At 40.9% G+C, this 22,326-nt stretch overlaps 1 protein-coding gene across 1 annotated transcript in view; it reads right to left on the reverse strand.

The window, feature by feature from the left end:
- The window catches only part of RFC1 (replication factor C subunit 1), a 44,824-nt gene extending 25,196 nt beyond the window's left edge, over positions 1–19,628 (reverse strand). The window contains exons 1-6 of the mRNA XM_089525116.1: positions 19,580–19,628; positions 16,790–16,836; positions 12,172–12,300; positions 8,975–9,050; positions 7,545–7,661; positions 1,429–1,655 (exon numbers count right to left, since the gene is read on the reverse strand). Of these exons, the coding sequence (XP_089381242.1) occupies positions 1,429–1,655; positions 7,545–7,661; positions 8,975–9,050; positions 12,172–12,300; positions 16,790–16,825 (585 nt within the window). The 5' untranslated portion in view covers positions 16,826–16,836; positions 19,580–19,628. The remainder of the gene's footprint in view (positions 1–1,428; positions 1,656–7,544; positions 7,662–8,974; positions 9,051–12,171; positions 12,301–16,789; positions 16,837–19,579) is intronic.
- Positions 19,629–22,326: the final 2,698 nt, after the last annotated feature.

The following is a 22,326-nucleotide window of genomic DNA, read 5'->3' on the forward strand; positions in this document are numbered from 1 at the left end:
GAGACATGGCCATGTTAGTCTGGTATATCAATTTGCAAAGGGGTCTTATAGTTTGTTAGTCTCAAAGGTGGTACAAGATCCCTTTGCAAACTGTTCTTTGGGAATGTAACACATATTTTATTATGCTGATACACTGATCCCACACATTTGCACCAGCATAATTTCAAACTATGTATTGACAGAATCCCACCCTGATGCAGATGCTACAGTAAAGCACCTAGCACATTGGAACATGTTTATTATGTCAGGAAGTTCAGAAATGTCACGTCTGCATGTAAAAAAGTACACAAAAGCAGAAATGGGCAGCTGCAATCAATATTCAGATCTTCTCCAAAGATTGCAGCCAATGTGGACTTATGTAGAAAATGTTGCTGCATTTAGTAGATAAATTAAGGTAAAATATAGTTATTATGCAATGGGTTGTGTACAAAATAAGGCTCTTTTGGGATAGTGTTGGAGAATGGAATGTTGGAAGCGATTGGTGATCAGCTGAATGCAAGGGTGTTTTTTTAAAAAGGCTGGTGTGTATGACATGAAAAGGAGTTAAGAGATGTTAGAGGAGCTACTCAGGGCCAAAGTTAGGATATGGGAGAGAGTGAGAGATGTGAGTTATTATTATTATTATTATTATTATTATTAACCTTTATTTATAAAGTGCTGTAAATTTACACAGCGCTGTACATACAATCTTTTTAATTAGACAGTTCCCTGCCCTCAGGCTTACAAGTTAGCGTCAGTCAGGATTTAGATATATTAAATAAGTAATCTTTGAAGTTATATTCAAGTTCTGTTTAATATATCATTTTTGTATTATACACTAGTGCTTCTGAGAATGCTATGTAAGGAATATTGGAAAGCTTGGATTCAGGCACACCACTGCTATGGTGGCAGCAGTTAAGCAAGGGTGGTGGTGTCCCATGGGAAAAGTAAATGAATAAAGTCTCAGACAAGATCCACGAAGGCATCTAGAAGGTCCTCACGATGCCGCAGCAGTGAGTCCTCACACTGGTGGCAGAGATGGAAATAAGTAAAAGTCCTCATACAGACTCACTGCTTCAAGTGCAAAAGAAGTGTAGAAAATGCGTTTATTCATTACTGATTGACTGACTAGGGAAGGAGGACTGGTGAAAGAGTGAATGAATTAATGATTGGATCTTGTGTTGACCAATAAAAAAGGTAGTGGTTCAGAGGAGGCAAACTGGCACTATTGATTATTTGCTTTTGTTTGAATGTATCTCTGGCAATTCATGACAAGCTAAGGGAGTGCAATAAAGGGTGGAATGTTAGGACAGGGGTTACTCTCCCATTTTCCATACTTTCCTCACTCAAAAGGCTATTCTTACAACCTTTGAAATAAACTTAAGATTTATGAACCTTTCTACTCACACACTGGCTAGGAGAAAAAAGTTGGTGTCATGCACTACTCACTTCTTTTCGTTTGCTTGATACTAGCTTCTTCTCTGATCGCTGTATACTACCAGTTCCAAAGTAGTCAATTACAGAGGTAGGTGTCAATTTCACTGGAGATAAGGGTTTACTTTTTACTTTTGCTTTGGGATCTGTCTTCGATGTTCCTGTTGTTCCAAGAACACGGGTAGATGTCCCATTCTTGGGCTTCTGGGAAGCTGCTTTATTTACAAAATCATCATCTTCATCTGAGTTGGGGGGGGCAAATACAGTTAATTACTCATTAGGACCACAGCTTTAAACGAAGCATTCATTGATTGAAACCTTCCTGTAGCATTTAGATTCTTGAAATATTTTTTAAACATGCAGATTGAAAGATAGGAGAATTCTTGATTTAGCATCGGGACAACTTCCCCTCACTGCCAACCATTTGCAAAGATACTGCTTTTAGAAGATGCCCCAATCAAAGCTTCAAGGAGAGAACTCCCTACAGGAGACCCCTGGGACAAGGGGACAACTACCTGATCCTCAAGAACAGTTCTTACCTGCAATGCTATTAGCCTTATTCAGTTATTACCTTATGTGAAGGCCTTTACACTCTCCTCCACTGATACTAAAAATGCTAATCCAGATGGATCACAAACATTCACTTAAATATACAGTATGTTGTTGCCTAATGATGCTAAGAATATCTATTACATGTTCCATGAAAGTGACCTTCTAGTAACCAGCAATCATCTTTCAGATAAAAGAACAAGGGCTTCTTCTGACTCTTGTTATTTTAAGGAGCTTGTTTCAACTCTTAAACAAAATGAAAAATAAGACTATACTGAAAGATGGAATACTTCCACAAAGCCTCTCAACTTCGAACATATCAATCCCACAAACCCAGCATCCATGGTTTTTCTTTATCACCTTCCAACATACTACTGAACCAAGTCTCTCCTTCTACTCCTCTATAGCATTACTTTGCATTTATCACAAATTAACTTGAGTGATATTCACAAATATTTTTTTTATTCTGAACAGCTTTTTGCACAGATACCAACAGGCTGCATTTCACTCAGTAAACTTGACTTTCAGAGTTGCAGAATCCAAGTTACAAAAACCAAGGTCTTGCTTTATGTTTGTTTTGCAGTCAATTATTCTTTTGCAAGCCTGATTTGGCAAACTCCAGCCACTGTTTCTGAAATGTTCTTAGCCTGTCTGGGTACTACTTCATATGAAGTTACAGACAGAAAGATTATGAAGCAAAGCTGGCAATCAGAACAAAAATCATGTCCTTCACCAATGAACTAATGTGATTTTATTCTTCATCTTGTCAAAGGCCAGAGGCAAAATTTGTTCTGCTTGCTGCAAAATGGTGAATGTGAAAAAAATGATGCAGCAAACCCAGAAAACTGACATTCAAAAGGAAGAAAAGAACACTCATCCTAACCCATCCAGAAAATGGAAAAACAACTGCAATATCTTGACCAGATCTACTTTGTCCTTCAATATGACAGTCTGACTTCTGTACTCCCACCCTCATTGGAGCTCATGATTCCTAGAAAACATGCTTTGTGTTTTTCACTTCATCTTTTGGACAGAGCACAGAACTTTTAGCATTTCCTTACAAAAGGGCATGCTGATTACCTATAACTATAGTTCTCTGAATGATCACCTCTGAAATCACAAAAATAGGTCAACATCTGTGCAGTTCCTAAATCAAAATGCCTAGAGCTAAGCAATCTTTTTGGTGCAGGCCCTACCCACCTCAGCATGCTATATAACCATGGTTTTCTATTTATTCCCTTTTTTCCAAGTACATAAAAGTTAACAAGCTTAAAAACAAAAGGAATGGTAAGATAGGACAAGATGAGGAGACAGGTGAGCTGTTTGAGTTCACAGAAGACCACTCAAAGGCCTGTTACAGACTGCCAAAATAAAGCTGTTTCGGGTCTCTTTGGAGGTATGCTGTTTAAATGATGCATGCACCCTAAGAATCCGGAAGCTGCACCAAAGCTGCACTCCAGTGCTTAGGAATGGAGTGTGGCTTTGGCACAACCTCCAGACTCTTAGGACCCATGCATCATTTAAATAGCATACCTCCAAAGAGACCCAAAGCAGCTTTATTTTGGCAGTCTGTAACAGGCCAAAGACTCAGTTGCTGGTTGGAAACCTGATCACTATGACTCACACATATGGGAGACTAGCAAGATATTCACCAGTAGTGGTAGGATCATCATACCAACAGAGAAATAATTATGGTTTTCCAAAATGAATAGACTGGGGCCACATGGCTGTTCTGAAAGTGCCTGGTAAAGGGATGCCATGCAACAACTCTGAGGCAGGGTGAGCCACTAAAGCAGCAACACGTTGTGTGGGTACTACTAAAAGCTCCTGCTTTATTGCTGAAACCGCATCCAGATGGAGTTGTGAAAGGGTTTAGTTCTGTGGATGGGAACGCTTATGCTGAAGGAACTACAAACTACGGAGGGACTAGGCAAGTCAGTTGGACTTGGTCTGGGCACTAACTGGTAGACTGGAGAGTTAACTGGAGAATGATGGAATTAGTCCAAAATTGTAAGTTTTCCAAGCTCTGTATACAATAATATCACCAGCTGTCAAACTACTGAGTTACCATAGCTTAATGCTCCTCTGTGAAACCTTTAGATAAAAACATAGATACGGGCACAACTCAGTTAACAAAGCTTCCCACAATGAAGCTCCTTTTAAAAAAGACTTTTTTATACCTGCCCCAGTCCACTACTTTGCTTCATCCTCTGTCTAGCTTGAAGATTTTTAGCAGCATCGACATTAGAAGTGTGATGAAAGAGGACTGGAGATACATATTTTCAGTGTCAGGTTGCAGCAGCATGTCTGCAGTAACCAATGCAATGAAAGCTTAAGGAAGAAAAAGGCGTGATTCTGCTCTAACTGATCCTAGTGTAGCTGTGTGTGTCTGTCTACAACAGGCAAGGTAAACAGCACCTCCCATCAGATTCCCTTTTTGAGCGTGCATGAAAGCCAGAAGGGGAGAACAGATAACCCTGTTTTACACCAGCACTCTTCAGTATGTTTTTAAAAAATCACCAAAATGGAAATCATAAGGCGGAGGCTGATGAAAGAAAAAAATTGTCTCTGGATGTCTTTTGGAAGAAGTTTTCAAGTTGATTGTAGAAGGTTCAAAACGTTTTAGTTTACTATAGCCAAGTTTACTTGACTTGGTTGTTTCATTTCAAATGCACATATTGTTAGTTTTGGAGCAAAGGTTTGCTGAAACATGTTGAACTGCTCTTCTTTTTTGTGGTGTAAAAACCTATAACTATTATTTCCATGTTATTTCTGTGTAAGTTTCTATTAAAGAATAATGCCCCAAAACATATGTACTTTATTAACTGAGTTATACCTATAATTTTTGTATTTACTGTTTGGCTCCTGAAGGTTATTAAAGAGCACAAAAGATGAATTAATTAATATAAAGGAAACAGAGGGATGTTTTTATAAAGGACACCTCTCCAAGTAAATGAAACATATGTGGATGTGGCAGTGGATAAGAACAGCCAAAAATGTTGTGACTTGCTAGAATAAAAGCCATCCAATTTTTTTAAAAATATGAAATCCATCAAGATTTGATGCAACAGTACCATGTCATATTCTGCAAACAACCATCAAGGGCCCATACTTCACAGAACACAGAAATGAAAGTTACTAAACAGGCTCAAACATCTGGATGTCTTCCAACACACTGGGCTAATTTACTCTAGACAGGATGGTAATGGAAATATTTATTAAAACCATTCTGCCTTTCCCCATTATCTGTGAGCTACACTGTGTTCTGCTTTTGATAATCAATAACCCAAACGAAAAGGAACCTGGTTTAACCAAACATGGTAATGATGAAAAGTGTTTCATGGAGATTAAAATGATAAACCTAATGACCTGTACAACACTTCCTCTATAAAGAGACACAGTAATTTTTCACATGATTTGCATACTCTTTTGGATCTGATTCCTGGCCAGCTGAGAAACTGCAGAAAATGAAAAGAGGGGTGGACAAAAGAGGAAGAAAAGAATTTTAACACTATGCCTTGCTACAAAGCAATCCAGCAGGTTTGTCACTGAGGAGATGGTTGGCACAAAAGATCCACCTGTCAAGAGAGAGGACCATCCTTTGTGGAAGAATGGGACAGGGGAATGGCTAGGTGGTATCTGATGACAGCAAGGGACCAGACGCAGTTATGCCAGCCAGCCCTTTAGCTTGGCCTGAACGGCAATCCAATTCCCCATTTATACCCTGAACACAATCACTGTTGTCTCCAACCCAAGAATAGCAGGTCTGTCTCAGATCTGCTCAGCTATGAAGTATGCAGTACAGCAATGCCTAGCAAAAATACTTTTATGGCTAAACTGAGACACGCCTCTTGGTTTTTATTAGGCAGAAAACTGTGCTGCCAATTGTCTGCCAAAGTGCTACGCAGATCCAGAGGACAAGATCGGCCATGTACAGGCAATCAACATGTATATCAAATGAAGTTGTTAACTTGCAAGCACTAGATAAGAATAACCTTGATTTGCAATTGAGGTACTTCACATTAACCTTGACCAATGTTTTCTGGGTATTTCACACGTGAAAATATTGACTGAACCACCTACTGTTACATAATACAAAACACCTCTGACTGCCTTTCTACCAGGGACATCTCCAAAACCACAGCGAATATATAATGTGAAAACTAGAGAACCAAATCCCTGCAAAACAAAGCTGAACAGGAAGGGAAGCTGGCATTATTTTAGACAAAAAGCAGCTCTGTCATTCATCACTCTTATTCTTCCTGTCTCCATCCTTGGTGTGACATCCCTTTGCAGAATAGCGTCTTTGGCTCTGTCCCCAAGATACATTAAAACTGCTGAATATTTTCAGAATTTTTCATCTGCCAATTGGCATTTTATTTATTTATTTATTTTAGAATTTATACTGGGTTTATAAACTACTATAAATCTGGTTTCATATGACAAGTTAAAGAACACCTTCAGGTAACTACGTAGGGAAAAATCCTGGGAAAAAAGAGGTAAGCAAGAGTACTGCAGGCACAGAAGTTATACAAAAAGGTTCCAAGGACTAATGGTTTTGCAGTCCCTTTCCAGGCTGATTTTATAGGCTCTTAATCTATAAACTGGTTTCTCAAGGAAGTGTAAAAGTTTGAACCTACAAATAAAATCAATAAAAGCCACTGAAACACAGAAAAGCACATACAACATGTAGTGAACAAAGATTAAATCCTGAAATCTTGGCAGTTTTGATCTCGAAACCCATTTCAGCAAGCAAGTCTCTAACACCCTAAGTACTTCAAGCTCTGACAGCTAGAGTTCAACTCTACACAATACTGTGGGGCTCAACGCTAGCAGATGCTAATTCGAGAGTAAAATCCTACTGACATGATTTCAGATAGACTTATTCCCAATCGAACTCATGAAGAGCTGTACCATGTGAACAGAGGCAATATAAAAATAAACTGACAACTAAATTATGATCTTATCCTTGTACTTTAACCTGCACAGTGATCAGCTCCTTTGCTCAGACATTTTCCCTTTCAAGTCAGACTGTGGCCAAATAACAATGTATGTTCTCATTCAAATGATTTTCACTGATCTACCTTTCCCTTGGATAAATACGTATGTCACTTGTTTAAAATTCAAGCTAAGCAAATATACCAGCAACTAGCTCAATATAAAACAAATATTTTTAAATAGAATACCTGACACTTTGTATTTTGAAATTGATATTAAGAAAGGCAAGCAATTTAGTCAGAATACAAGATTGTCTAAAGGCAATAATTGTCTCCAGAATATCAGTTCTTACTTTGACATAGTACAATGGTCTCTAGAAGCCAAAATATCTGTGCTTTTTTTAATGATTTAAAAATAGCTTTTTAGAAGTGGTCAGAAGCCAATATCAACACAAAGATATAGGACAAATTAAGATCATACAACAACAAAACATAAACAGACACATTTCTACAGCTGGTGAACCAACCCTTCTTTTACTTTCTTTAGTCTTAAAGCATGGCCTAGGTTTTAAAAAGCATTTTAAAGCATCCTCATAAAAGAGCATAGTCCATACACATAAGGGGCTTTTATGCTGAATCCTTTACCTGTCTCTGAAACATAAACAACAGGATCCTCCTTTAGAATCTTGTCAGGTTTTGAAGACTGTTTCCTGTCTGGTGGATTCTTAGCTTTTTTTGCTGACTGTACCTCCTCTTCAGAATCTGCAATTAGACAAAGCACCATCAATTAATTCTTTCACATCCATACAGAAAACTGTAGAATCTTCAGCTGGCCTTCTTGAGTATTTAAATGTTTACTGTCTGCCATATTTTGTGAGCCCTGGTGAATAAAAAAGCAATTTATTAATATTTATGATAACCATGTAAGCAAACGATTTCAAGCATACCCCTAAATCTACCCCTAAAAAGGAACAAATTTATATAGATACACTAGTCTACAAAACTTAACTTTACCAATGTTCTTCCACAAAAAGAAATGGAATAAAAGCAAGACATTAGCCAGTGAAAACCCTGAGTTACTTATGATTTGGTCAGTGCTTTTAGGGAGCACCAGTAGGTTTACCAGGACTCTGTAGACAGGGGCAAACAACCTGCAGCCCTTGGACTCTCCCCATAAAACTTATGAAGCTGGAGGAAGCCCAACCACAAGGGGAAATTTTTTTTCCCCTGGCTTCCAAGAAGGCAGAAAAATGGGACAGCTTCCACCTCAGCTCTGGCCACAGTATTACCTACATTTCAGCAGGCAGGGAGGAGAGATTTAAGCCACCACATGCCTGTGCACTAAAAGGTGGAGGGAAAGGGGAAAACTGTGCATGTGTGTGCTCCAGAGTGGCCCCCAGCAGCCCAACTAGCAACAGACCCTGCCCTAAGAGTTGAAAAGGTTGTACAACGCTTGACACACTGTCAATTCCAGACGTTTTGCTGGGCATGATGGAATTTAAAACATTCCAGCTCTCTCAAATAATATTCATGTATTCACTTGCTGGAGAATAAAGCTTCACATGAGCTGCCCAATCCTGAGCATTTTGTGAAGGAAATAAGGGTACAGGTAGGAACAACAGATCAACAGTAGTCCACAATAGTTTTTGCATCCAGAGGGTACTGATTCAATTACCAGTTAAAAGCAGTTTAGAGAACAGTACAGAAGACTTCTCCTTGAGAACCTGGAGAGCCACTACCAATCAAAACAGATAATACTTGGCAAAAAAATGATGATGCTCTAATATAATAAAGCTGAAACATTTACATAGCAGTAGAGGTGCAAGCTTAAACCAGCTGAATTCATGCTACAGTTCAGCAGAATTTATCATCCAAACTTTAGGGTATAATTGATACTGGGACTGTAAAGGCACATTCTATATAATGTATCAATGAAAACCATTTGATTCTGGAGACTTCTGAAAAATTAGGTTGGTTTGTCTCCATATTAAAGCTCTAGCACATAAATGATATCTCACAGATGAAAACAGCATCACAAAAACAAAACAAAAAAACAAATAAACTATAAATGTTACCTGAATCATAGATTATCCTCTTTTTCTTGTTCACCTGTTTTTGTTTGAAATCATCTTCAAGGGATGAATTCTTCCCCTAGGTGTGATTAATCAAAGCAATTATATCAATATTAATTCCTGTTTACCTAATACTACCTTAAGATATAAAAGCCAATCAATTTTTTTTTTTTGATTGGAGCAGTAATATCAATGACAAATAAGAGATCTCAAACAGAAAAGTAATTCTAGAAGAACAAGTTTTCATTTATGGATGAGTATTTCCTCCTTCCATTAGTATTTATCTCTGGAATCTTATTCTCAAAATAAATTTATTAGAACTAAACAAAGTATAATGAGCCAACTATTCTTGGCTCATTAGAATGCCCTGTAATTTCTGTGGGCAAAGAGACTGTACATTATTTTATTACACTCTTCTGAGCTGTCTGCGTTTTATGATGGAGCCACTACCTGATGTGACAAGACTTAGGCCGGTTACAGACCGGCACTTTATTGCGTGACGAGCATGCACTAGGGTTACAAAAGGGCGGTGCTTCCGCACCGCCCTAACCCTAGTGCGTGTTCGTCACGCACTAAACGGCGGCGGCCCTTCCATACAGCCGCCGCCGTGAAGACGTCACGGTCGCGCCGCCTCTAGACGGGGCGGCGCGGACGTGACGTCCTTGCTCCGCGCCAGGGCGCTTAGTGCGCCCTGAACACGGAGCAGGAAGGAGCTCCGTTTCGGAGCTCCTTCCTGGTTTAGTCCGCTGGGCGCAGCCTTCAGACGGCTGCGCCCAGCGGACTAAAAGAGAAAGGGGCCAAGCGGCCCCTTTCTCTTCTCCCCGCCGCCGCGGGGTGTCCTTGGGGCTTGAAGCCCCAGGGACACCCCTTTTCAGGCTGCGGGGAAGCGCCATTTTGCTGCTTCCCCGCAGCCTGAAAAGCGGCAGATCGGGGCCTCAGCGGCTGCCGTTCTGGCCACTGAGGCCCTGATACTCCAGGGAAAGGGGCGGGTGCAGACCGCCCCAAATGGGCGGTCTATAACCCGCCTTAGTTATCAGAAACCACCTGTCTTTACAGGATCTGAGAATCTCCCTTTCTAACATCTTGATCTAGAATACATCTCCCTGGAAGCAAGTTAGGCGTTCATATCTACAATTAGCCCTACCTTTGCAGAAACTCCAAAGTTTGCCATTTGTCAAGGATTCTACTCAAATAAAACTCAGGAGCCTCAATTCCCAACAGCTGAGAAGGCAATTATTGCCAAGCCCTATCGTAGTGTTAGAAAAGCAGGAAAAAAACTAGATTTAATCCTTGGTACCCCTCTTTTTAAATCTATCTATCTATCTATCTATCTATCTATCTATCTATCTCAGAACTAGTTGAGTCCATCTGTGCGGGCTTGCATGATTTAAAACCAGAGTTCCAAATATTGCAAAGTGACTCAAAAAGACAGAAAAAACTACTTGCTGCAAACATTACCCCTAAATATGTGGAAACAAAACACATGAAATAGGGCAGGGGTAGGCAACCTTTTTGAGTCGGGGGCCTGGTTGCTGTCCCTCAGACAACTGGGGGGCCAAAGCCGGGGGGTGGAGCTTCCACCCTCCAGAGGTGGAGCCACATGCTGGGGGTGGAGCTTCCACATTCTGGGGCGGAGCCACATGCCAGGGTGGAGCTTCCACCCTCCAGGGGCGGAGCCACACACTGGGGTGGAGCTTCCACCGAAGCATCATCATCATCATCATCACCACCACCACTATCATTGTTACAGCAGACCTTTGTTACAGCACTTTGGAAAGTCACACTGTCTCACCTTCATAAATAATAAAAATAATGAAATGAAATAAAAAGCAATAATAAAAATATTGAAATAAAAAAACAAAAATAAGTGTTATATATTTTTAAAAATTAATGGAAAAAACCCAAGGCAGACCTGAAATGACTCACCTTTCCACCTCCTCCCCCTCTTTCTCATCCTCCTCCTCCTCCTCTTTCTCATTGAGAGGGCATTTTGCAGAAAGAACACCCAGGGCAAGTAGTAATAATAATACTAATAAAGTTACAAGCAAGGAAATTACTAAAATGCAATTGAAAATAAACTGCAGCAAGCATGCACACAGTTTCAACCCAGAGAAGCCACAGGGTGCTGAGAGGGCATTTTGCACAAACACCACCCAGCTAACCCCCTCCCCCAATGAACCAACCTCTCTTGCCTCGCTGCGGCTCTGGCTCCCTTTCTCCCTGGCTCTGCACTCCTTCTGCCTTTCCTCCTTTCCCTGCTCTTAGGGAGGAGGAGGAGGAGGAGGGTGGAGGGTGAGGTGGAGCCTGCTGCAGGCCCACTGCAGCCCCTGGAGCCCTGTTGGAGTGCTCCAGGGGCTGCACCGGGCCTACTAGTTGGGCGTCGCCATTTTGTTTTTCAAAATGGCGGCCGAAGTCTCGCATGACCTTTGCCATCCTGAGGTCATGCGAGACTTCGGCCGCCATTTTGAAAAACAAAATGGCAGCCGGAGCGGCGCGAAAACGGGGGAAATCGGCAGCAATCGGTGGCAGGACTGCACAGGGGCCGGCAGGAAGGCCTTGGCGGGCCGGATCCGGCCCACGGGCCGCATGTTGCCGACCCCTGAAATAGGGTGTCTGAAAAGGGCACTAAAGCAGTACTGGTTTATATATATCCACCTCCGCCCTTGTTACAAGCACATTGTGTGGTTTCATCACTATATGCTTTGCAATCACCAAAATCCCAGTGTTTCTACTTGGAAGCATGGAGTCCAGGGAACACATGCCTGGTTTTCCAATAGAATCACTGGAATTTTTGCAGGAGCAAAATTAAAGCAGTAGATTTTTAGCAACAGCCAGAGTTGGAAAGTAAAGAACTTGCTGAGTTCAGGCTTATGTATCTCCAAACCTGGGAGGTTGGCCATCCTTGAATTAGACTGATTGAGAAGGTAGATTGGAAGGCAAAAATCACTGCTTCCATTTCTGTTTCAGATGACTGAGATTGGTGCAGCATAAAAAGTGCCACCACTCACACAGTACTAGCAGCATAGTTCTTGGAATCCTAGAATAATTTCTCTATGGGATGATGATTCAAACAGCTACTAAAAATGCCACTAGGAAACTGAAAACAGAAGCACTAGCAAAAGAGAAAAATATAGAGGCAAACTTATGATAAAGTTGCAATCAAACTCCAGAAGGTATGAATCTGAAAAGTATACACCAACCTTAATTTCCTTCAATTTTGACTTCTCGCCTGAGGTCCCCTCCTTCTTTTTGTGTTTCACATTTTTCTCAGCAGTGTTGCCTTCATTTTTCTTCCCAGGAGTTAAAACTCCAAAGAATTTCCGGATATCCTAACAAAACAAAACAGGATAAAATAGAAACACAGAATTTTATGGTCTTTCATTCTGCAACACAACAGGACACAAGTCTAAATTACCATATTTTATTTTAAAAACTGAATCATTTTAAAAAATCAAAACATGAAGAAACTATAAGATTTTATTTTGGAAATCAATTCATAACAAGCCTATATTGAGAAGACCATAATTTGCTAAATTGCTTTGAATATTTTAAAGATGATCACCTCAAGAATCTGTATATCTGCAGTATGTTTTACAGGCTGCTTTCCTGAATTAAATAAAAACTTTAAAGCAACCTCAAGGGTCACAAAGATGTGCATATAACAAGCACTCATGTGGTGTAGTGGTTGATTGTTGGAATAAGACCGTGATGGTGATGGGTGACACGCAACGTCATTTCGACCAGCACGGTTCAGGGAGAAAGAGGAACAGGCACGTGAGACAGCTGGAAGCCAGAAAATGGCGCTGGGGAGAAGGAACCACAGGAATGTGCCTCTGGCTCCTCCTTCCAGCCTTCAACTGGCGTGCAACAGTTGCTCCTCCCTAGAGTCGTTTCCCAGCCTCTAGCTCTCTCCAGAGAGACAGCTGGAGACAGGGAAAGGTCCGTGGGGTGGAAGAACGGGTGCATGCCCGCTTCTTGTCCCCCCACAGACCATTCTTGACCCCCTACTGCCTCTGGAGAGACAGCTGTTGGTCAAGAAGGGTCTGATGGGAGGAGGAACAAGCGCATGCCCACTCCTCCTGGATAATGAGACATATCATAAAGTTCTACCATAGCAAAACTGTGACATACCTCCTCCCACCCATCCCAACACCCATCTTTTACACTGCTGCATCTGCATTTACTGACCAGTATCTTGTAGCTGGATACACAGAAACAAGGAATCCTCCAGGGTTTCCCAGAGGTCCTCTTGAGGATGGTTTGATTGCTGTGCATCCATCCAGATACAGCTCTCCACCAGCCAGTTAGTGACAGTTTTTCTTGGGGGGGGGGGGGAGAGCTGGTTTTAGGGAGGCAGAGTTTGGTCATTAAATAGCCAACAGAGAATTCTGACATCCATAGCATGAGTTATGCAGGCATAAATTGGATTTGTGGTTTCCTAAACCACTACCAGGATGCCACTTGTGGTCTGATTAGGGATTAAGCCAGCCAATAAGGTGGTAACACTATTCCTGGACTGTGCCACTTCAATTATTGATGGGAGCAAACATTCTCTCATTTTAAAAAATAAAAACACAGAAAGCAGAACATGTTAGAATTCTTGATAATAACAAGTTTTCTATGTACAGGGAAGGTGTGTTTTAAAAAACCCACAAAATTTCCAGTCACTGGAACTACAGTATGAAGTAGTATATGCCCTGAACTTGTTCTTATCCCACCTCCTGTTTGTACAGGATGTTACTGCTATACAACACAGTCCCTAACAAGTGCCTTCAGTTATAATTTTACTTTGTTGGTATCTAAAAGGCTACAATCACACTCTAAGTGCTTAACTGTTATTTAGCAATCTTTCCTCTCTTGAAATTATGGATGTTATTACCAATGCTGCTTTAGAGGCTACCAGGCACACTTTGTCTTATATGCAAGAAACCCATCTATTTTCTCTTCATATTAGTCTATTTCTCTCCCAGTTCTTTCATTGTTCCCAAATAAAACTGCCAAAGTTCAAGTAAAGTCTGATGACCTTCTTCTTATATATTATAACAACGTTCATCAGCACTTGTGCATATATGTCCACATTTTGCCAGTGTCAGTAAACTGACAGCACTTTCCCACAAATGGGTGAAAAAGCAGAGTAGGTACTTCCAAATGCAGAGGGAAGGTGCATGCAGCTTGCTCATGAACAGAAGAAAGGCACATGGCAAACCATTTGCAAATATTTATTACTCATAGGTGGAAAAGGTCAGTAGAAGATTACAAATGTTCTTCAGATGGAATGTTTATACTTGATAAAAGAGGCCATAGAAATGTTATACTATACTGTTATACTAATATTATACTATTCTGTACTTTTACTGGATTTTGCACATGCATAGCTACAGTGGGGAACACTATTTAAAGTGGCACATATGGAACTACATACTGTATTCACATTTCAGAATGTCATTCAAAGATAAAATACTGGAATTAATCCAGGGTTCAAATCTCTGTTATGCCCCTTGGATAGTCTTGAACAGCATACCCACCAAAATGGTTGCTTAAAAGATGAATACTGTATTATAAAGTAGTAGAATTAACTGTGTTTACAGAAATACTGCTGATTAACAAAAACAGGAGTGATATACAGATGATCTAGGCCCAGCTGTTAACAAATGTGGGATTCCCTTAAAATGTTGGATCTTGTGATTTAAGGAATATCTGAAAGGTTTAGGGGCAGAACAAACCGCCACACAAGGGCAGACTGGCGCCAACCTGGCAATGTAGCAACACGCTGCAGCCCCAATCTGCCCTGGAGCCAGCCCAGATAGGAGCACAAAAGATCTGCTCCTATTTGGGTTGGTAAAAAGCCACCTTAGGTGGCTCAGCACAACCCCAGGGAGACCTCAAGCTGCTCTGGTGGTGTGCAATATATAAAGCATATTGAAGCAGTCCATGTCTGGTCGGCCAGAGCAGCTTCCGCAAGTCTTGGGGGCATGCAGTATCTAAACACCATGCCCCCAAGCCATGCAGAACCTGGCTTTACCAGCCAGTCTGTTCCAGCCCTTAGTCTGTGTAACAAAAGACCAGAGCATTATGAAGTTTTCATCTTTGTTCACCTGTGCAAAAGAGATCATATTCCAAGAAATAGTAGTTAGTCTGTATCGGTATGCAAAGGAATCCTGTAACACCTTTAAGAGTGAGAAAAAGAATGGTCCGTGTCTCCCTGCATCTGATGAAATAAACTGAGGTCCAAAACACACTGCAGAAATAATCCATTTTGAGACTAGGGACTTCTGGGACCTGTAGTTTGTTGTGGCACCAGAGCTCTCTGACAGAGGCAGCTAAAGGTATCACAAAACTACAGTTCCCAGAATTCCTTACCACTGAGCCAGGTCAGTTAAAGCGGTCTTAAACTGGATTATTTCTGCAGTGTTTTGAACCTGAGACTATAAAAGCTTATATTGCAAATTTCTTCCTCCTTACTAGTCTCAAAGGTGTTACAAAATTCCTTTGGATACAACAAGATCCCTCTGTGTACAAAAGAGAGTATGTTTTTCCCCTACAATCCTTTCTACAACCTAGTAGTAAATATATTTATTCTGAATTTAACACCCACTGGGTTCACAAGGATTTACTTCTAAATAAATGCAGCCATAATCTACACCAGTTTTAGAAGCACCAAGAACAGGTCTGTGTCCTTACCCTATCTTTCTAAACTTTGAACTGATGGTAGGTAACTACTACTGTACTAGTTGGTGATTAGAAAAACACCAACAGAAAAGCTGATGGCAGGATGCTCTTAGTCAAATTTCATCATGATGTGTCAGAGAAACCTGAGTATATTTTTTTCATGATTAGGCCCAAGCATCAATAATCTTGCTGTTTCTAAACTTGGTTTGAAACTAATACAAAGCATATAAGTACTACTAACCTTTTAAAACACAAAGACAGATACTTCCTCCTCCCCCCTGCATTAAATTGATTAGATATTATACTACTGTACTTTTCCTTGGGGTCTAGAATAACTCTTTACTGAAAAGAGAAACAAGAACTCAATGCAGAGCAACTGCTATAATCAGAAATGGCTTTGTGTGATCACAGTTCAAGAGCAGTATGAACTGGAGGATGAAGAGCCTGAAACATATTTTCATAAGGCACAGAGATAATCCTGCTGTTACAGGTGAGACTACAATTAAAGGCATACCTACAGGGGCTGGTGGAAAGGTTAGCTACCCTGCTCAGACTTAAAGGGAGAAACAACTAAGTAGTCTCCCATCATTAAATATTGTATTTTCTAAAAATGTTTCACATCTCTTTAAAACAGGTTAAGGATGCAAAAATAATTACAAGTCCCTATGTTACTCAACATTAGCTTTAAGATAGCAAGTGGTATTTATGATCAAACCAATAAACTGGCTGAAAACTTACTTTCTATTCCCAAGGTCTGGAGCTCAAACAATTAGCAAGCACCATCAAATTTTTAGCCATCAGCTTTATACACAAAATACATGGTAATCACTACTAACACTTGCAGAACCTAGGTTATTATCCAGGTAGGATTTTCCCCAGCCCTTACGATAATAATTTTCAAACTTTTATTTAAGCAACTACAGTATAAGCATATCATGGGGGGAAGTTTAATACAAATACAGCAAAACTGAAAATAGGTGAATTGGGGTTCCTCTGCCCAACCACAGAGATGGAACTCTAATGCTTATAATTCAAAATATATATATATATATTTATTTTATTTATTTCAAGGTTTTATATCCCACCTTTCTCCAATGATAGGGTTCAAGGAAAGTTACAATAAATGTATCTAAACTACCGTGTTTATACCTGCTTATAATCGCTGTCCCCAGAAATGGCTGCCATCTTACTAGAAGCTGTGAAAAGGGGAGAAAGAGGGAGCCCTTTTGAGTGGCTTTTATGAGACAGGAAGGTGTGGCTTATGACTAAAACTATTCAGGAAACGCTTTTCCTCTGAAAACATCAATGATCTAAGCATTTAGAAACTGTTTTTCCCCCTGCAAGACCTACTCAGTACAACTGTATTCCTATACAATTGCAGAATACTTGTAAAGAAGCTTAACATACAAAATACTGTTTTTGTTGTTATTTTTCAAAATGCTAGCTAGCATAAATTATTGTAAACCATTTCAAAACAAGAAGGTATATTATGGAAGATGTAAATTTTCTTAGTGGAAACTATTTTTTTACAAGTGGCTAATTAATTACTTTACTCTTCCCATGTTTTCCATTATTACTGTATTTCATTTTGAAATTTAAAACAAAGTACTATTGGTTTCCTATTTTGCATAAATTGCTTAAATAATTCTTAAGAAACGAAGTGTGGAGTTAACTCAGCTGGGCCTCATTTATGGCAGTTCACTAATTCATGAACCTATTTAATGGTTAAATGGGGCTGTATCTTAAAACAAAATAGTATGGCTCAAAAATTGCAATGATGATTATTCAGACTCTCAGCAAAAATGTGTTCATCTGTAGCATGATACAAGATAGTTAATTAACTATGCCTATAATCCAGTTTTCAGACTGCAGTGAGGCCAATGGTCCCAAACACATTGCAGAGATAATCCAGTCTGAGACTGCTTTAACTGCTCTGGCTCAATGCTAGGGAATTGTGGGAACTGTAGTTTTGTGAGAAATTTAACCTTCTCTGGTGCTGCAATAAGCTACAACTCCCAGGATTCCCTAGCACTGAGCCAGGGCAGTTAAGGCGGTCTCAAACTGGATTATTTCTGCAGTGTGTTTTGGAGCAATGTGCTCTGGAAAGGCAGAAGCAGACTGCAATTAAGCAACAAAGCAGATCACACAGGAAGAGCCCATCACTTAATGCATTTAGACCAGAGGTAGGAATTGTGTGGTCTTTTTGATGTTCAACTGAAACATGCAGCACCTCTACCCAGCATAACCAAAGGCGAAGAACACCAGGAGCTACCGTCAAATACCAGGTGGCCTGAGAAGCACTGATCTAGAAAGCCACACAACTCCCAGCCCTGATTTAGATTAGATACATTTGTTCATTTATTTTAAAACAACATGTTAGCCCTCCTATGCAAAATAAACATCCTCTACTGGTAAAGAGAGCCAGTGTGATGTAATGGTTTGAGTGTTGGACTAAGTCCCAGGGAGACCAAGGTTGGGGATCCCAGTCAGCCATGGAAACCCATTGGGCAGCCTTTTCTTTTTGAGAAAACCCCACGACAAGAGTCGCATTAGGGGTGCCTTAAACTAGAAACAACTTGAACGCAGACAACAACCTATAGGTACAGCTCAATACAGGATAAAATGTTGTACCAGAATCATCCTGGAGGCCCTACAGTGGGTTTTTAAGGAAATTTTAGGTGCCCCTGCTCAACTCTATGGTCAGCGTCTGGCAAAGTTGTGTTGGAGGACCTAGAGATTCCTAGAGAGGTCAAAAGTCAAAGCCGCAAAAGTGTATATGAATGACTTTTCTTACATGGAAGCGGTAAGAATAAATGTGCCTGGCAAATGTAACATGTGGGAAGCAAATGAGGCCACGGCGGTTGCTGAACACAGTGCTGCCATTGCCACATCAATATAATGGAGTAGTTACAACTATACCCATGGACAATGTAGATCATACATTGTAGAGCAGTGTTCCCCAAACTTTGGTCTTCCAGGTGTTTTGGACTTCAGCTCCCAGAAGCCCTAGCCAGTTTGTCCAACAGTCAGGAATTCAGGGAGCTGAAGTCCAAAACATTTGGAGGACCAAAGTTTGGGAACCACTGATGTACCATTGATGTAGAGACACTTGGTGCAACTTACGCTGAGAGAATTCTGTCCACCTGCAACACTCTTTGGCTGCTTAAGACACACACACACAATTTCAGGTGTGTGCCCTCAGGTTGCCTGTCAACCTATAGTGGCCACATACATTTATTTAAGCATATACACAAGACATAAAGCACAGCCATGGCAAACAAATGTGTATATTCTACAAGTGCCTTTGCTGTGGCTCTCTGTTGAGCTTACACTTGGTGACAGACATGGGTTTTCTACTCAGTTAGAGATGCAAATTCTGTGGCACAATTTGTGCGAATTTGTGCGAAACGGCAACTCCCACCAGCTCTAGCCAGCAGGGCCAATGGTGAGAAATGCTGGGTCCCACAATGCCAGAAAGGCCATGCAATTCCCCTCCCCATGAAACACTTTCCAAGCCTGGAAAAGTGTTGCATCAACAGTGTAGCAACTGTTTACTTTGGCATAAACCGTTTTGAACTCAGGATGGTGGCAAACCTTTGCTGTTGTTGTGTGCCTTCAAGTCGTTTCTGACTTAGTGACCCTAAAGCAAACCGATCATGGGGACTTCTTGACAAGATTTGAACAGAGGTTTGCCATTGCCTTGCCCTGCGGCTGTGAGAGTGTGACTTCTTGCCCAAGGTCTTGACCCAGTGGGTTTCATGGCTAAAGAGGGCATAGAACCCTGGTCTCCAGAGTTGTACTCAAAGCAATAGGCAAAACTTTGCTACTCCAGGTTCCTGGACTACAACTCCCACAATCCCTTACCATGGGCCATGCAGGTTGGCCATGCAGGTTATGTAGTACTATAGTTATGGGACTACAACTCCCACAATCCCTTACCATGGGTGGGCCATGCTGTCTGACACCCTTCGCTCCCCTCTCCATCAAAACGGCTCCCTCCCTCCCTCCCTTAGAAGAAGGAAAAGTCTAGAGAATCTCCTATCGGGGGCGCGCTCACCATGCTCGCTCCCGCGCCCGGCTGCCTCCCTCGCTGGGGAAAGGGGGCGGGGCCAGGCGGGAACGGCCGTTTATTCCGTTAGCGGCGGAGAAGAAGAAGAAGTGGGAAGCTGCTGCCTCGCGCGCCCCTTCTCCCTTTCGCGCCAATAACAAAACGCAGCTGCAGAAGGGCGCGTGCGCGCGCGCAAAGTGATGACGTCTCAGTCTGGGACCTCAGGCGGCCCCGCCCCTTTGAGGCGAAGTTCTGACTTGAGTGGCGCTTCTCTCTCTAGTCTCGTCCGCAGTCAGTCTGTGGGGTTCCTTTGAGGCGGGTGTTGTTAGGAGCTGAGGAGAAACAGTCCATGATCCACGTTGTGGTTTGCCACGGCTTTAACTGCCACGGCTCAAGACGATGGGACTCTGGGGAGTATAGTTTGTTGGGGCGTTAGTGCCCTGCAGAGAGAGCAGAGTTAATGGAGACACAATGGACAGAACTCCCCCCACAGATATCAACTCTATCTCTCTCTCTTTCTCTCTCTCTCTCTCTCTCTCTCTATATATATATATATAACTATACATATATAACTTTTAAAAACTACAGATATATATATATATATACACACACACACACACATATATATATATATACACATAACTATAGATATATAACTAAAACTATACATACATAACTATATAAATGATAATATACAGTATATATATATAGATACATGATACATATATAACTATACATATATAACATAGATATAACAATATATATATATAACATTATATATATATATATATATATATATATATATAGTTATCTATATTTATATACTTTTAGATTGTAAGCCTGAGGGCAGGGAACGGTCTATTATCCCTTCTGTTGTAAACCGCTCGGATTCCCAGTGATTGGGCAGCATATAAATAAATCCTATTATTATTACTATTATTATTATTATTATTATTGTGTGTGTGTGTATACTTCCACATTCGCCCAGGTTAGGGGCACAGGACCCCCATGAATGTGGAAAATCTCCAGCATCCTCATTCTCAACAACATAGGGAGCTGGGGATGTTTAGCCTGGAGAAGAGAAGGTTAAGAGGTGATCTGATAGCTCTGTTTAAATATTTGAAGGGATGTCATATTGAGCAGGGAGAAATCTTGTTTTCTGCTGCTCCAGAGACTTAGGACCTGGAGCAATGGATGGAAGCTACACGAAAAGAGATTCCAGCTCAACATTAGGAGGAACTTCCTGGCAGTAAGGGCTGTTTGACAGTGGAACACACTCCCTTGAATAGTGGCGGAGTCTCCTTTGGAGGTCTTTAAACAGAGGCTGGATGACCATCTGTCATTGGGGATGCTTTGATTGAGAGTTCCTGCATGGCAGAATGGGGTTGGACTGGATGGCCCTTGTGGTCTCTTCCAACTCTATGATCTTACAGCAATACCTTTCTCACCAAATGAGAAGGAATAATCTCATTTCCCGTTGAACTGAGAATTGCTCCTTGAGCCAAGATTTTAAACAGGAAAATATGTGTTCTCTCTGTGTGTGCGCACATGTGCTTGAATGGCAAACTGAGCTACTGTGGTTGGTTCTTAATGCCTAGGTCTCAGGTTTTGGCCTGCAACCCCCATGGCCTGGGGTAAACCTGAATCATACAAGTTATGCAACAGGTGCAACAAAATAGGTGCATATGGGAGGAAAATATAATATATGAGTTCCATCTCATATAAATAAATACATACATACATCTCTCAGATGCCCTTCTTGCCAACAGATAGTCATGTTCCTGCCATATATAAAAATGTCTACTTAATCTCTGCGGAGTAAATATATTACTGGTTCATTTCTCTTTTTTCCTTATAGATCATATCCTTGCCATTGCCTTCCCTTCTCTCTCTCTCTTTTTAACTAGATTTCTAATCACTCCTCTGAGCAAGAGAGAGAGCTTCATTATATTTGAATTTAGTATGTACATTTTTAGGGACAAAAGTAATTTGATATGGAAAGAAATGGATAAGAGGAGGGCAGAGACATAGTGCAAAGGAGAAAGAGAGACGACGGAGAACATGAAGTTTAGAATATTTATTGTTTTGCTTGTTCATGCCCAGCCATCAAATTTTACAACCTTAACAATGATTTTGAAGTTGGAGGGTGGGGTTGTGTAGTGGCCTGTGTAATTTTATACTGTGTTTCAATCCAAAACAAAATTGAATTGGGAGGCTGGGGCTTCAGGAGTCTGAACCACTGCCAACCTGTGGACCACAGTTTATCCACCCCCATTTTATATCCAACTTGAAGCATATCTGTGATGGGCTCTGTGAAAATGGAGAAGAAACAGTATTTTAAATATTTGTGACCCTTGAGACAGAGTTGATTCACATAAATTAGATTATTTGCCTGTGGGCACTTAGGAAATGTACAAGACTATTAGGAAATGAGTTGCATCCATTAAGATACTGTATATTACAATAGGCATAGTGTCGCAGACAATGAAATAGGAAGGGTAGGAGTAAGTGAGTGGGTGTGAGAGTGTGGGTGTTTGTGTAGTATAATGTAATTATCACATAATGATAGCATTGCTCTCAGAGCGGCTTACAAATTGATAATTTGACAGTTCCCTGTCCTTAGACTTACAGTATAAAA

This window comes from Sceloporus occidentalis, unplaced genomic scaffold (assembly GCF_023333645.1).
Source record: "Sceloporus occidentalis isolate IW3139 unplaced genomic scaffold, rSceOcc1.0.p SCAF_5, whole genome shotgun sequence".
NCBI classification, from domain to species: Eukaryota; Metazoa; Chordata; class Lepidosauria; order Squamata; family Phrynosomatidae; genus Sceloporus; species Sceloporus occidentalis.